Source organism: Sitodiplosis mosellana, unplaced genomic scaffold (genome assembly GCF_009176505.1).
Source record: "Sitodiplosis mosellana isolate CC-2019 unplaced genomic scaffold, AAFC_SMos_1.0 Smas_scaffold_6165, whole genome shotgun sequence".
NCBI classification, from domain to species: Eukaryota; Metazoa; Arthropoda; class Insecta; order Diptera; family Cecidomyiidae; genus Sitodiplosis; species Sitodiplosis mosellana.
In genome coordinates this window covers 4,810,087-4,826,939 of record NW_022601406.1, presented here as the reverse complement: position 1 = coordinate 4,826,939, position 16,853 = coordinate 4,810,087, and the positions used below count along the sequence as shown (strand labels likewise).

General features: G+C 33.6%; 3 protein-coding genes across 3 annotated transcripts; 1 reads left to right on the top strand and 2 right to left on the bottom strand.

Annotated features, from left to right (window-relative positions):
• Window positions 1–367: 367 nt before the first annotated feature.
• On the top strand, window positions 368–1,651 carry LOC129574655 (C-type lectin 37Da-like). The gene is made up of 4 exons (XM_055456943.1): window positions 368–539; window positions 638–708; window positions 1,044–1,152; window positions 1,237–1,651. Exons 1-4 carry the CDS (start codon window positions 497–499, stop codon window positions 1,452–1,454), a joined length of 441 nt encoding a protein of 146 aa, XP_055312918.1. The 5' UTR covers window positions 368–496; the 3' UTR covers window positions 1,455–1,651.
• Window positions 1,652–2,792: 1,141 nt separating this feature from the next.
• On the bottom strand, window positions 2,793–4,071 carry LOC129574648 (C-type lectin 37Da-like). Its single transcript, XM_055456935.1, has 4 exons — window positions 3,900–4,071; window positions 3,731–3,801; window positions 3,287–3,395; window positions 2,793–3,202 (listed from the first exon to the last, which is right to left on the bottom strand). The coding sequence occupies exons 1-4, from the start codon at window positions 3,940–3,942 to the stop codon at window positions 2,985–2,987; spliced, it is 441 nt and encodes a 146-aa protein (XP_055312910.1). The 5' UTR covers window positions 3,943–4,071; the 3' UTR covers window positions 2,793–2,984.
• Window positions 4,072–5,241: 1,170 nt separating this feature from the next.
• On the bottom strand, window positions 5,242–16,305 carry LOC129574541 (kinesin-like protein KIF12). Its single transcript, XM_055456631.1, has 15 exons — window positions 16,189–16,305; window positions 14,735–15,230; window positions 12,937–13,032; window positions 12,574–12,652; window positions 12,330–12,507; window positions 12,155–12,195; window positions 11,913–12,059; window positions 10,553–10,694; window positions 10,131–10,367; window positions 8,900–9,018; window positions 7,670–8,130; window positions 7,447–7,603; window positions 7,292–7,386; window positions 7,082–7,213; window positions 5,242–6,114 (listed from the first exon to the last, which is right to left on the bottom strand). Exons 2-15 carry the CDS (start codon window positions 14,995–14,997, stop codon window positions 6,102–6,104), a joined length of 2,160 nt encoding a protein of 719 aa, XP_055312606.1. The 5' UTR covers window positions 14,998–15,230; window positions 16,189–16,305; the 3' UTR covers window positions 5,242–6,101.
• Window positions 16,306–16,853: the final 548 nt, after the last annotated feature.

Sequence of the window (16,853 nt, the reverse complement as noted above, 5' to 3'; positions counted from 1 at the left end):
AGAGAACAGAATGCTTGATACAAGTGTTACTGTGAAGCCTTATCAATTTTATTGTGAATTTGAGATTCTCATGTCCTCTCTTCTGACTTTATTGTGACTGTTGAGCTCTTTTAGTCAAGATTATTTACCAGAATCTCTTCATCATTGCAATTCTTAATTTTGTAAAATGTCGAAAATGATTTATTAGTCACGTTAGCATCCATGTACAGTGTACACTGTTCACGGTAGATAATCATGTGCGCGAGTGTTTCACCAACGTCAGAAAAGTACTGCAGAAAATCGTTAAACATTTAAATTTAAATTTCCAGAGAAATTACAGAACTTGATAAAAAATAAGAGTATAAAAGCGTGAGAGAATCGAAACAGGTTCAGTAGAAATCCAGAATTGCTTTCGATCGCTGCATAATCAAATCGAAAAAAAGGTTTTTTTTGAGACTTTTTGGAAAGACTAATTTGAAGAGAAAAAAAAGAAAAAGAAAAAGAAAAAGAAAAGAAAATGAAGTTGCATTTGGTCTTAGCAATTGTTTTGCTGGAAATTGGTACGTTTGAAGCAACGATATTTTATTGAATCAAGTTTTATTTTATTTTGCAAAGTAGTTGACAAAATATCCCTATTTCTATTGGACATTTGTTGTAGTTTCCATTTTTGGCGCCAATCCAAAAATAATTTCGCCTGTAGGAAAATCTTATCATATTCCAACTGTTAAGGTAAATTCAAAAATTTCTCCAAACATATTGAATATTTGAATTAACGCCTGAATATTAACGACTTACGACATGCTCACGCGTCGAAGCTCAATTGAAAAACATTTTTCCGTCAAAACGAAACAAAACTGTGTGGTGAATGGGAACAGAATTTCGTTTCGCTTTGTTTTGTGGCCATTGTCTGAGTTGTCTGAGTTGTGCTTTGATACGGGAGCATATTAAACGCTGTTTTTATTCTTACACGTTCATATCTAAGCTAGATTGTTGACAATCTCGAGTGGTCATTTCGAAATTCCCTTAACTATACATTCTAACTAATTACACTACGATTTTTCCAGTCTAATTGGTTCAAAGCGAATTCACATTGTTACAATATTGGCATGCGCTTGGTGAGAATTTCGTCGAGCGAAGAACATAATGCGGTCGTGAAAGTGATTAAAGCTAGTGGTAAATTGTTTTTTTTTTTCAATTGCACTGAAAATAAATAAATCAATGCATTTCTTAATCGATTTGTATGAATCTATAAACTAGGATACAAATACGATAACTTTTGGACATCAGCCACTGAATTGGGCAATATTGGCTACTATTGGTTCCATAGTGGGCAAAATCTACAGTTCAAAAAGTGGGCATCAGGTCAACCAGGTGGAAAAGATGAACACTGCATGCAACTTAGTCGCTATACGAATTTCGAATGGCACGATTACCCATGCACGGAGGTCACTCGTTTTGTGTGTGAAACAACATAACGCAACAATAACAAGTCCTAATGCAAACAACACATTGGGATACATACTTTTTGGAGAATAAAAATCGAAAAAAACAAATATTTTTACGTCTCACCAATAAAACTGACGTATTCTATTGAAAATGCAATTTGGAAATATTGGAAAAATTGTAATTTTGATCAAAATAAATAAAAATTGCATTCCATTTAAATGTCTCGTCTTAAAAATCATTGTTTCTTTCTTCGTACTTGATTTTATGGTGTGATGGCTACAGTTGAATTCAACAGTAAACATGCTCCAGTCATCTTTTGTTACTATAAATCACCTTACGACTGTTATTGTCAATTGGACTTCTGGAATTCGATTTCAATCTTCTTACCGTGATGACAATTTGTTTTGTTTTTGTTTCATTATACACGATACTCGGGAGTAATATTTTTTATTCTGTATTCCTCTGCTGGAACTGAAATGATACATTACGGCTTAATTTAAGAATTTCTTAGGAAATATTGATTCAAATATTTCCTGTTCATTTCCAAAACTTCAAAAAATCAAGATATCGAGAATCCCTTCAGCCAAATCAAAGAAAATGTGATTTCTTACCGCTATAGCCACTAACATATAGAAGTTAAAAAAATGTAATTCTTATTACTTTATTACCTACTTATTACTGTAATAAGATAGACTTATTACTCATCTTATTACAAACTAATAAGATGAGTAATAAGTAATAAGTCCATCTTATTACAGTAATAAGATTGTAATTGTAATAAGATTGTAATAAGTATCTTATTACTTTTGGTGCAAAAAAAAATCGCAAAAATAGTTTCATGTAAAAAACATGTCAATTTTTGTCAGACGAAAAAATGTTGAAAAAAAATGTGTCTTGCAAAATTTGACATGATTTTTGTATGAAACTTTTGAAGAAAAGTTGCTGTAATAAGATGATCTTATTACTTACTACAATCTTATTACAATCACATTTTCTTTGATTTGGCTGAAGGGATTCTCGATATCTTGATTTTTTGAAGTTTTGGAAATGAACAGGAAATATTTGAATCAATATTTCCTAAGAAATTCTTAAATTAAGCCGTAATGTATCATTTCAGTTCCAGCAGAGGAATACAGAATAAAAAATATTACTCCCGAGTATCGTGTATAATGAAACAAAAACAAAACAAATTGTCATCACGGTAAGAAGATTGAAATCGAATTCCAGAAGTCCAATTGACAATAACAGTCGTAAGGTGATTTATAGTAACAAAAGATGACTGGAGCATGTTTACTGTTGAATTCAACTGTAGCCATCACACCATAAAATCAAGTACGAAGAAAGAAACAATGATTTTTAAGACGAGACATTTAAATGGAATGCAATTTTTATTTATTTTGATCAAAATTACAATTTTTCCAATATTTCCAAATTGCATTTTCAATAGAATACGTCAGTTTTATTGGTGAGACGTAAAAATATTTGTTTTTTTCGATTTTTATTCTCCAAAAAGTATGTATCCCAATGTGTTGTTTGCATTAGGACTTGTTATTGTTGCGTTATGTTGTTTCACACACAAAACGAGTGACCTCCGTGCATGGGTAATCGTGCCATTCGAAATTCGTATAGCGACTAAGTTGCATGCAGTGTTCATCTTTTCCACCTGGTTGACCTGATGCCCACTTTTTGAACTGTAGATTTTGCCCACTATGGAACCAATAGTAGCCAATATTGCCCAATTCAGTGGCTGATGTCCAAAAGTTATCGTATTTGTATCCTAGTTTATAGATTCATACAAATCGATTAAGAAATGCATTGATTTATTTATTTTCAGTGCAATTGAAAAAAAAAAACAATTTACCACTAGCTTTAATCACTTTCACGACCGCATTATGTTCTTCGCTCGACGAAATTCTCACCAAGCGCATGCCAATATTGTAACAATGTGAATTCGCTTTGAACCAATTAGACTGGAAAAATCGTAGTGTAATTAGTTAGAATGTATAGTTAAGGGAATTTCGAAATGACCACTCGAGATTGTCAACAATCTAGCTTAGATATGAACGTGTAAGAATAAAAACAGCGTTTAATATGCTCCCGTATCAAAGCACAACTCAGACAACTCAGACAATGGCCACAAAACAAAGCGAAACGAAATTCTGTTCCCATTCACCACACAGTTTTGTTTCGTTTTGACGGAAAAATGTTTTTCAATTGAGCTTCGACGCGTGAGCATGTCGTAAGTCGTTAATATTCAGGCGTTAATTCAAATATTCAATATGTTTGGAGAAATTTTTGAATTTACCTTAACAGTTGGAATATGATAAGATTTTCCTACAGGCGAAATTATTTTTGGATTGGCGCCAAAAATGGAAACTACAACAAATGTCCAATAGAAATAGGGATATTTTGTCAACTACTTTGCAAAATAAAATAAAACTTGATTCAATAAAATATCGTTGCTTCAAACGTACCAATTTCCAGCAAAACAATTGCTAAGACCAAATGCAACTTCATTTTCTTTTCTTTTTCTTTTTCTTTTTCTTTTTTTTCTCTTCAAATTAGTCTTTCCAAAAAGTCTCAAAAAAAACCTTTTTTTCGATTTGATTATGCAGCGATCGAAAGCAATTCTGGATTTCTACTGAACCTGTTTCGATTCTCTCACGCTTTTATACTCTTATTTTTTATCAAGTTCTGTAATTTCTCTGGAAATTTAAATTTAAATGTTTAACGATTTTCTGCAGTACTTTTCTGACGTTGGTGAAACACTCGCGCACATGATTATCTACCGTGAACAGTGTACACTGTACATGGATGCTAACGTGACTAATAAATCATTTTCGACATTTTACAAAATTAAGAATTGCAATGATGAAGAGATTCTGGTAAATAATCTTGACTAAAAGAGCTCAACAGTCACAATAAAGTCAGAAGAGAGGACATGAGAATCTCAAATTCACAATAAAATTGATAAGGCTTCACAGTAACACTTGTATCAAGCATTCTGTTCTCTGTTGTTAAAACTCAATACCGAATTTTTATGATGATGCAAATGCACATTTTTGGAAAACGACAACAATGACGTATGTTTTGGCCGCAATAAAGAATTGCAAAATGAATAATATTCCATTTCGTTTATTTTAAAAATTCGTCTTATTTCATCCAGATTGCTTTAAAAATGAATTCCTGGTAAATCAGATGAAGAGAACGAAATTTCATCGAAATGTGGATCATTGATGGAATGACGTAAGAAGTTTCAATTTAAATTGGAACCTGAGTCCAGCTTAGCAACTTAACTAATTCAAATCTTCCAAAAATCTGCAGAATTGCGAGTGAAAATTAAATTAAAACTAATATATTGTAATTGGAATTGCTTTCGATTCCGCTTCACCGATTTGTGATATTTGCTCTGGTTTCATAGTCACACCACTGAAAACGACTTAAAGATTTTACATGAAGAACTATTTGTGTTTACTTCGTTTTCTTCCTATTCAGAGCATTGAGTGTCATACTACGCAACATTGAATGAAAACCAATTTCCAGTCCCATGAGTTACATGTGTTTTTATTTTCATGAAGATGGTCCCAAAAGGATTGAATACATTCTAAATTATTATTGAAACACAACCATTTTTCATTATATTTATTTTAAATGCGGTAAACTTTATTCAGTTCTTATTACAGCAATGAATTTTAATCCAGTTAATCCAATGAAATGTTGAAGGCTTTTAAATTTAAATGGCAAAACATTGATTTATTGTAATTTAAAATATAGCAATTAATTCAAATGTGAAATTATGGATATACCAGTGGAAAATAGCATTCAACTTTTCATTTGTTGTGTATTGAACACATCAGAACCCACTGTCCATTAGAATGATATGCATTTAAATTCACAAACATTTCTTCAAAAACAAAGACAAATTTCCACCGTAAACTATCAGTCTTATGGACGAGACGTAAACGAACGTTGTCTATTTTCCTTCAATAGAAATATTTGGAAATGAAAGTCGGTTTTGTTTGACCAAGAAGGAAGCATTTTTCATGGCAACTGAACAAGAAGGTGCATACACCTACATGTATTTCAAATGGAAGCATTTGCAAAAGAAGGAGTGTATGTTTCGTCTATTTATTCAGTTGATGCTAGAAGAAGGTGGGAAAGTGGGTAATTTGTAACGCATCTATATTGTCAAAAAAGAATGTTGCCAAAAATGTGCAAATATTGAAGTCCATTACGTCTTCTTCTCGCTCGAAACATGACTGCGTATGCATTTTCTGCAAATTCTTCCATTCGAAGAACATGAACATTTAGTTTTTGTTTCCCATGAAACATACATACCTTTATTGCTACGAACCAAACTACGTTCTATAACGTCTCACCAATAGAGTTGACAGTCAAATGCTTCGACCATCCACCTAATCCATGTGATTTATTGAAAAGTTAAAGTGTGCATAGGCAAATTGTTGTTGTAAACACCACATGGTTAGTTCAATCGACAAATGATTCGATTTTCGTTTGAATTGTAGAAAATTTAAAATACTCTATGGGATTAAAGTCCATTTATTGATTCCTTTCAGCTGCATTTTCGACGTATTACTAAATGTTAAGAAGCGATATTCCCTGAAATTGTTCACTATTAAGTTCATCTTGCGGAGTTTTTCTCATAGTTTTCCCAACTACCTGATCATGCTGTAAAACAATAAAAGTTGCGTTTTAATATTAAATGCTTGATTGAGTTTGAAAAAAAAATTTAGCAAAAAAACAAAACCGATCATTTTCATCAATATCTATATACAGATCTGTTTGAATGCATGAACGAAGTGATATCACACCGCTATTTTGTTTGTGATTAAAAATTTCAGCGATTCGAGTCATGAGCTAACATGGTGTTACTATTAACAGCGACTGACAGAGTGTGGTGAAACTACATACAAAAAGGAGTAGCCCTACGGAAGTTTTTTTTTCATGTGATTTTGGGAAGCACACAGTCACAAACTCACAAAATAAATACCCAAAAACGAAAACTCTTCTTAATTTACCCCAAAATCATCATGTTTGTGTGTGTGTGCGTGATTTTGTGCGCATACATGTAAATTTTGTTTTCTCTCGTTTCCGTTTTTTGTTTACGAAAATAAAAACAATAACAAGAACGAAACCTATTTCATCGCATTCACTGATCACGATTTGCATTGGAAATATAGTCATTCAGTGAAACTAAGCTGCCAAAAACTTCTTGATTGGGTAACGCATCTGTTCGTGTGTTATTTTCAGATATGCCATCTGCCAGCTGCTTATCATCTTCCTTAATTCGGACTTGTGCAGTTGGTTTACGATCAACTTGATCGATTTTAACATCGTTCTTATTTTCAGTTCGATTCATTTGTTGTTCAGATGGTTGACTGGCGATTGGGTCAACTGCTTTCAAAGGTCCGCTACAAGCGATCGAAAAATTTAGACAGCAATTGAATGTATGTAAGAAATTGATTGTACGGCTTGCTTTTTCTATTGCTACCACATTTGACTTATCAGTGCTCGTTCAATAATTTGTTAATATGATTTCATCGTTTTTCTATAGTATGATCTAAATCCAGTCTAATTTGATCGATTGGACTATGGTTTTTTTTTTCTTCTACCCATTTTCTAAATAGCAACTTACTCAACAAGCTTCGGAGTGGTAGCTAATTTGGCAGCATTGTCAGCAGATCCTTTTGGAGTTAATCTATTTGCCGTATTTGGTTGAGTGTCCCATGAATTATGCCTCCGTAGAGTGTTTGCAATATTTTGTATGCTTTTTTTGAGAAGAGAATCGACTGTTTTTATCGAACTTCATAAATTGTTTGGCAGTTTTTCGGCTTTTTTAAATTACCTGTCTCCAATGCGTCGTTTGTCAAGTTCTTTTTGTATCGATTCCGGTATCCGACTCTCTTTCGATGAAACACGTCCATCCAATGAGTCGACAGCCTGAAATTCAATTTTTTTTTTAGAATCAATTCACAGTTGATTTGACTAAGTTTAACATACGCGTTGCGAAATATTGTCCAAACTTGCGCTATGATTGTTCGTTGCCAACGGATTTGTCCAAATATTTGAATCACCCAAATCATTGCCAAGTGTCATATTCAGCATTTCCGCTGAGAATGTCGGCCTAGCGGGGATAATTGGAGAACGACAACACACCCTATTTTTTTGTTTAATTACATAAACTCAATTTGGCCATCTACTGTATTTCGATTTCGATACTTACGAATTGACATCTTCCAATTTCTTGAGTAATCGCTCATTTTCCCTGCATACAATTTCTTGATCGCGTAAAATCATGTCGCGTGAATTGAATAGTTCGGAATTTTCTGTGCGTAACGCTTCATTTTCCGCAATGTAAAGCTTTACCAATTCGATGATTTCGTTGACCTCCAATTCGGTCATGCGTTCCAAATCAACTTTTGGCGCAACTGGAATCTCCTTACGCTCATGATTTATCTCGGCGGCTGCATTCTCCAAAATGTTTGAATGCAAATGTAGTGCACTCTTGAGATGCTCATTTTCAGCTTTGAGGGCGGCCACTTCGCGTTTTAAACTGAGAATTAGTGCTTCTCGTGGATCCATCACCACCACAGGTTTTGTTCGAATTTTTTTGGCTCGAGCTGCGTACCGCAAAGTATTTAATGTTTCTGATATGTTCGATCTGGCCGGTGATACACACGCAATCTAGTTTTGAGACATAAAAAAAGGACGTACGTTTTTTTAGATTTAAACATATAAAACAGACGTAATTTAAGAGCTGCATCTTTTATTCACGCACTAAGAGATCCAGTATCTCAAACAATAAAGGCTCTCGGAAATCGCCTATGTTGCTTTTGCCTCGAAAGTCAATGTTATTGGCAGCAATGACGTTCTACTGACTTAAAAGCATTGAAATGTCAATTGCTTTGACGTTCTAGGCACTAATTTCCGAGAGCCTTTAAAAATAGGGTATAGAAATTTATTAGAAAAATTGATCTAAGTTCAGAAGAGTGAATATACAATCGATAGAGATTAGATAGTGTACATCGTTTATGATGATTGAACAATGTAGCTTTCCATAAATGAGTTCATGTAGTAATGTCATACCAAGGAGCAAATCACTAAAAATTAATACAATCAACGACAAAAAGTACATTGTACGTCGAAAAAAGTCCGAATATAAAGTCGATTTAGTGAATTAAACCTTGTGTCCATAGATAGCATACACACACACACACATTGGTCGCTCATCAACCAATCACCATAAAACAATTCCATAATATTGTACATTCAAATTTTTATTGACGCAACAATGGAAAATAAAGTGTAAAGTATGAGAAAATGTCGTTTAATTGCAATCAATCACGCACATCAGAAATTTGACCGAAATTATTGGATGTGAACGAAAAGGAGTTCGAGGTGCAGTGAATGTTGAACGTGCACCTTGAACGCTAATATTTGTTGATTTACCCACCATTAATGTAACTCCATTTCCTGCAAGACTGTCCGCTAGCAATTTAGTTAATTTACTGTCACGATATGGTATGTGTCCGGAACGCTTTTTTGTATCACTTAGCGATGCGATGCAATACCCTTTCGACCAGAACAAAGTAAATAAACGTATTTAATGAAATGAATTTAAATCTGAATGCTGTATATTTGAATGTGCATTTAATCCAAAACGAACATTAAGTGTGAATGATTCCAATGTCAATTATTTATTGGCTTTCACAGAAACAAGTTACACTCTCTGTAAGTTTTGGCTTTCTTAAAAGATGTAATTTGGTTTTAGCACGCGTTGTTAGTTAAGACTAAACTGAACTACCAAACGTACATTCAACCAGGTTCATCCGTCCATTTCACTAGACTCATTTTTAAATACATTTTCAATTTACATTCGACTTTCTATACACAGTCTATAATTGATCCTGACATTGATTTTTTTTTGTGCTGCAATTTATTTGGAACCTTTGAATTGCTTAAAATGGTGGTGCTGTTGAAATACTTTATATGCAACACGCCAATGGAAACTAGCGAGAGTGCGCGCGAGCGTCCTCATCGCACTATTTCTATTTGAAATTGATTACTTATAGTTACGAATGCGTGTGCTCGTTAACTTGTCACACACAACCACTGACAAATAAATGTATAATGAATCGCTTGTTTTCATTCAACGAAACGATTGAATGGTGAAACAAAACACAAAGCCGCCGAACGTACAGCAAGGAAAAATTTTTAATTTAAAATTACTTATCAAGCTCAACTCATCATGAATGGCAAGAAGAATTAGTAAATTTACAACGAAAGATATCCTTGAAATGCCAATAAATAGGAAATGAAATAGAAAATGTCAGTGTCACACTTATCCACAATTGAAACGCATTCTATTGAAAACTACATTGTCTGCACGTAATGCGCTGTTAAGGAGGGAAATTGTTGGAAATTTACTTGAACACAAAAACAAAATATACGGACATTATCTTTAGACAAATTAACGGCTTTCAATGAGTCTGCATAAAAGAATTCCACACAATTCGGTTTGATTTACGAAAGATTTAATTGAATCGATATGGATTTACATCGAATGCATAGTTTTCTTTTGAAAATGTGAATTATAGACAAAATTGCATCGGGGAAAGAGTGGTGCTGTTGGGTATATTTAGATTTTAAAATACAAACTGACACGTTAACAAACATAATCTTACCCAGCACCATCAGACTTTTATTGATATTATTGGCTTCCTCCAGCGTTTTACCCTCGCTATTCGTCTTCTTCGTCATTTCGCTGCCAGCCAAATCGACAAAATTGACTTTTCCTTGTTTCGATATGAACACACTGCCCTCAGCTTGCAGTTCGGAAGTTATATGAACAGTTAAGATGGTATGTGATCGGGATGAGTAATCATTCATACGATGGCTACCCACTGATCGGTTTCGCATTCCTACATATTTAACAGAAAATATTGTTATAACAAATCAGTATCCCAATGTTTTATGTCTGTAAACAATGAATTAATTTCTTTATCATCATTTACTATGACAGTTTTTTGCATCATGATCACTGTCATCGCTCATTATCTTCAGAATTGAACTAAAATTCCTCTTTGGCTGAAACGCCACATTTTACCTTCTTCGAGAACGGCCAGTAGATCATCTAATTCCTCACAGTCAACGGTAAATAAGTTTTCCACGAAAAAGCCACGTGACTTTTTTGACCATCGCACAGCTAGCGGCTTTCGTGCTGACCCTGGATTAAGCAGATCTATGACCTAAATAATTATGTCAAATGCACAGCGATTCAAATTTCATAATAGATTATTATCTTTCAAATATTTTTTTTTTTTCAATAAATTTATAGTTAGATTTTGCAGATAGCAATTTTTTCCGTTGGCTTCAAAGCTATAATTGCATTTTAATGGTGAAAATTCATTCAATTTTTTTTTAGTGCATTCATTTCATTATTATTAGAAAAACGAAAAACCATGCATAGTTTTACTCAGGACACATATTTCTGTAGGAAGTTTAAAGAACAAAGCATTTCATTGCTTCTGGTCTCATTTTGTTAGTTTTATTATGCGATGGTTTTGTTAACAATTAACAATACGAACTCGAATAGATTTTAGAATAAATACACGATTATTCGTCAATGATTTAGTATTCAGAGAATCATTTGCTAACAACTTGGTGATGAATATTACGTGCTGATCTCAATTGATACCAATTTAATCAAAATTTATAGTGGAGATTTGGGTTTGCACTATCAAGGCGAAAGAGAGCTAAGAATTTGATTCCAACGAATTCGTCTATATTTAATGCAAATTCATCGTCAATTTTTGAACACACGAACCATATATTAATGTCCTATTTTCGAGAAGATATCTAATAATTAGGAATTTATATTCAAATATTCACACAAATAAAAGGTAACTTAATTGTCAATGCAGCTCATTGTACTTCGATTATTGCAGAATAATATTGCGGCTGAATAATAGCCAGTATATATAGCTATAGCTATTAACTACATAAAATTGGCTACATGCACACACTATTGTGATATATCCGAAGCTCAGAATTAATAACATTATAAACAAGCGTTGAAACATGCAATCTTTTTTTAGGGAAATATTCAGTGAGTGGAACAGAATAGTGTGTGTGTGTGTGTGTGTGGTCTCCTTGTCTCCAATGTGGAAAAAAAAGACAGAATATTGTCTGACCCTATCAGACCGCCAACGAAAAAAAATGGTTCATCTAATGTAATTCGTATGTCATTAATATATTGGAATTGTGTGTACCTAAACGATAGTCGATATTGTTGTTATTGTTTAAACATGCCTTCAATCGTGTAAAGTACAATTCTGACATGGCCTAAGCATACAAATGAAGCGTTCAAAAATCAACATTCTATCGAGTCTGACTTGTATCAAACTTGGTGGCTTGTGGCCACTTAACCGTTTCCACTTGCGTTAATCGAATGGTGTTTGGCTTACTTTTTCATTGTAGATCTCCAAAAATGATGCCTTCAACACGAAATTGGTGTCCTTCCGTTCTTGTAGTAATTGAAAAAGATATAAAAACGCACGAAAAACTAAACCATGCCGATTATCAGTTGGCTCTGGTTTTCCCATTCCGATAAACTGAAAATAAATTGGTCAACACGGAATACTGTGATGGGCTGATATTTGGGACACATGAAATTGAAAAGTTATTCATTCGATGCTAAATTGCTTACCAAATCTGGTGGGCCTGTAAGTGTATGAGTTTTCCCACTCCCTGTTTCGAATTAATAAAAATAGAACTCATAGCGTGTTTTATAAATCCAAAATTGGATAGAATCATTTTATTTTAACATGAATACTAGAATTGCTGAGGAATTATGCTATTTATGTATACAGAACAACACGTACCTGTCTGTCCATAACAAAAACATGTACAACTAAATCCTTCGATTGCCATTTCGATAATTCGTTTTATGCCCGAATATTCCAACACATCGGTTTGTGTAGCACCCGGTTCAAAAACGACATTGTAACCGAAAAGTTTCGGCTTTTGACCACCACCAGGACCACCAGGTATACCTTCACACTATTTTACGTTGTTAATATTTTTAAATTCATTTCTTACAGTAAAACTAAAGTGCAAGCTATCTACCAAAATTTGGCCATTCCCCGGAAACGAAACAACTTGAGAATCCAATCCTCTCCGTTCTTTTTCATTAAGAGGTCGCACTCTGGAAATATACACGGAAAAAAGAAAACAATTGTCACCAAAATTCGAACAAAAATTGAATATTCTTTTAATCAAACTTGAAACGTTCTTGAGCAAAAAATGTGTGTGTGAGAAAAAATGTCAAAGTGTCAATTATAATGGGGTAAAATGAATTTGGTTATAAAATTTGCTAAAACCTGAAAATTGTCAATAACAACAATTTGTTATACGCTTAAGAATGTGGGTAAAAAAAATTGAAAGTCAAGAGCTCGACTGTAAAATTAAACAGATATCACGTGTACGTACCTAACAACCACATTTATATTGTCTTCAGGTGTCGATGGAGCACTATCGGATGACCGCATTGCAATATTTTCAAGAGATTCAGCATCTCTGCTGCGTCTAAATAAAAAGGATCGAGAAAAGGAATTGATATGTAAATCAACCGTTAGAATTGTTGAGTGTAGCGAGCTATGGAGGAGAAAGTTATGGTTTAATGCAGAGTAGGGTTTAAAAACGCGTTATTTTTTTCAGTGTTTCTTAAAAACGTTTTTTTACAGAGCCGTTATATACCGCCCAAAAAACGTTTTTTTCGTTTTTTATCGTTATTTCTGCGGTATTTTGGACTGTCAAAAAAAACACTACAGAAAAATAACGTTTTTATAACACCGTTTGCGGTATTTGTCGAAACGTTTGTAAACCCTAATGCAGAGTATCGAATCTCTTTTCGTTTTTTTTTTGCAAACTGGCCAAATGTATACAGCATTATATCTGACTTTAAAATTCATAAAACGATCCAGCATAAAATTACTTCTGAAGAAATACTCAAAAGCTGCTCAGCGATCTGGTTCTTTATTGAATCGAGTTCATAATGAATTATCACCACAGTTATAAATAATTAATTTTGCATTTGTAGTTCAAGCCAACAAAAAATGGTAATTCAAATAGAAACAAGCTATACTATTATGCTTTACTGATCCAGTAGTTTTATCACCGCTTCGACAAACAAAAAATTTCTACGACCAACACTTTGCTCATCAATCAAATAAATCGATATTATAATATTGATCATCAAAACATACACTATATATTTTATGAACAAGGCTCAATTAACGCGTTAACCTTTTATTTCTGGGGCTCTTAGGTGATTATAGTATAGTTTTTTGATTTGAAAGTGGTTTTTTTTTTCATTAACAACATTAGAACGACTGATTTTGTATATTTGAATTTCCGCTTCAAACAAACTATTTAACACATACAAACGTAGAATTTCCTGATTGACGCACTGAGTGATGATTTTGTTTAGTTTTAATCGATTAACATCCAATGCCATCCGCACATGCATATATTCGGTAACTCACACATATGCTCACACATTAACTATAAACGTTGAACCATTAAAACAAAGAGAAGAAGACATCCAAACCAGTTATTTCCTTCGGCTCATTATTTCGGTGAATTATACAACATACAAATTGTTTAATTTACAACAGAATATTTGATATGTTCAGACAAAATGTCGTTCAATAAAGGAAATGCTTGAAATAACATCGAGATATAATCGATAATCGTTGATTACTCTTGAATATCAAACATGTCTTAGCGACAGAATGGTGTTTTAAATCATTTTCATTCGATGACGATGCATTTTCTTCGATCGATAGAACATCTGCTGTTAAATTGAATTGTTCATTTGCGCTCTCATACTGACTCAATTATTGTAGAATTTTATTCAATTTGAATTAAATGCAGATTACTCATTTTCAGAACGAATCTTATTCGCATAGCCGATATTATGTTTGGTATTGATAAAATTTAACGGTCAATTGTTCAACCAGCTAGTTTAGACCTTGATTTTTTCCCCTTTCGAGTGGGTTTCAACTAAAAATATTCCAAATTTTATCAATATATTGATTTTAGAGGAGAGTGTAAACAAGTGTTCTGAACAGACATTGATTTAAAATGGATTTACATTGTATGATAGACGAGCCGATGAATGCGATAACGTTTTATCCACTTTTTCAATAGAAAAAACTAGAAATATGCATTTGTGTATAGCGTTATTCAAAACGTGAAATTGAAAAAAAAAACCAATTGAACTTACCCATTTGAGAGTCCGTTATTGTGGAAATTAGGACTACCATTTTCCGACGAGCTGATTTCACGTTGCCGTTGTACCGTACGGCCTGTGCTGTGATTTGTTGTGCGACCTTTTTCATTGATTTTATTTGCATCAATGCGACTCAATCCATTCATACTTTTTGAGCGCGGTACACCTCCACGCGCTGGCGACATTGATACAAATTTACGTGACATTGAATGACTGTGTTTGCCCGATGTTTCGATTGGATTCGATTTAGTTGGCATGACAGTAGCGCTGCATCAAGTTCAATACTTAATAATTGGTCGCCGCACGATCCATCATTAGTACACGTTAAACATGGTACGCACCACAAATGTGTGTATACATTACAAAATAACTGTTTAACATTTCGACCACCACGTATGGCTATTCAAACTATTTATCCACCATCAAATTCTAAATTTATAAACGGAATGAATCACTTCGATGACCGATGACAGTACACTAAAATGAATGGCTGATGAAGAGAAATCGAAAAGAAACGAATACCGTATGTCTTGAAATTTGAACATTCAAGTGTCAATTGACGGAATAATTGGGCATGAACACGGAGTGTGTGTGTGTGTGTGTGTGTGTGTCTGTTTCTTTTTTTTCGATTGAATTAAATTAATCAGTTTTTTCAACCGAAGCTTGCGTGCATGAGAACATTTGAATATGCACAGAGGTCAGCTTTTCTATTTGCCGATTGTATGTTTGCTTCCATTTCGACCGACTTCATGTTACCAAAATGTAAACAAATCAGCAACCGAACGCGATGTACATAGCAGCCATTTATTTAACGGAATATTCGCTTTTTAAATCAATGACAATCACCACCACCAACCACATCAAATATTTACATCGGGGAAAAACCAGTATCGGTTAAGCTCAATACTGAATGAAATCGGAATAATTTCCTTTGCATTGGAGCAAAGTCGAATTCTCAATTCGGGGCATCTACATATGCGATATTATATATATCAACATTTCAACGGTAATTTCTTCGCGAGTTCTTGTGCATGGAAAATGTGAAACGGCTGGTTGTGTAGCGTACCGAACCAAAAAAAAACCAAATACAAATTTTATTTGATATCTTGATGTCCACATTTACAGAGTGCACCAACACGTTCGATTCAATTAAATGCACGCGACATAATTTCACATACCATCCATATCCAAATTACCGAAGCAATGAAGGGGAGAAAAATTTTCAACAACAACACCACATACACACACACACACATTCTAATCGATGTGGATAGAGCGTTGTTTGCATAAATAAATAATTGGCAACGCAACACCAATCACTTAAAAAGGAGAATAGAACCGAAGCAAACTTTAATGTTGAAACATTTGATAAAGTCAAGCATTGTGCACTTGAATCACTCCAAACAATCGGTCAAGTTCAAATGTAATAATTTGAGTTTTTGGTTCACCTTTTGATGACGAAATAACATAAAACCGTTGATTTTTTTTTTTGTTGATCCAGTTTATCGTTAGTTTCAATTCCCACAACACTTTTCGTTCGACTCACAATCTTTTAATTCATCACATTGATATTTTCGAATGGAAATGTAGAAAACTTAAATAAGGGCAATTGTGAAGTAACTAAACCGTAAACAAAACGACTAGCATCGAATCATTAATCAACTATATTTGCATGAATCACGCACGATGCCACGAACAGAAACAATTTTTTTTCTGTCAGCCCTGACATTGCCCAATCGCTCATAAACTCTTTTGATGTTTTATTGGACTTCCAAATATTATTCCACATTAGCATGCTAGCAATAATTTGTAAAGCATTTGATTTGTTTGCGCTGGGTTTTCCCAATAGATACTATATTTCTCACTGGCTTTGCATTGTTTTGGTCTGTTTTCGTGGTTAATGAATTTGCGCGCCAAAATATAATTCACGATGTATCAATTTCGACCACATTTTATTTGAGCATTCAATAACTGTACATGCAATTTTATCCATTCGATTTGAAGAATTTGGTTTAACAACACTTTTTATTGAAAAAAATAAATTCGTATCCACAAACGGAATGGTTTACCGTTCACAATTGATCAACGTGTGTCATACACGTTCGAGTTTGAC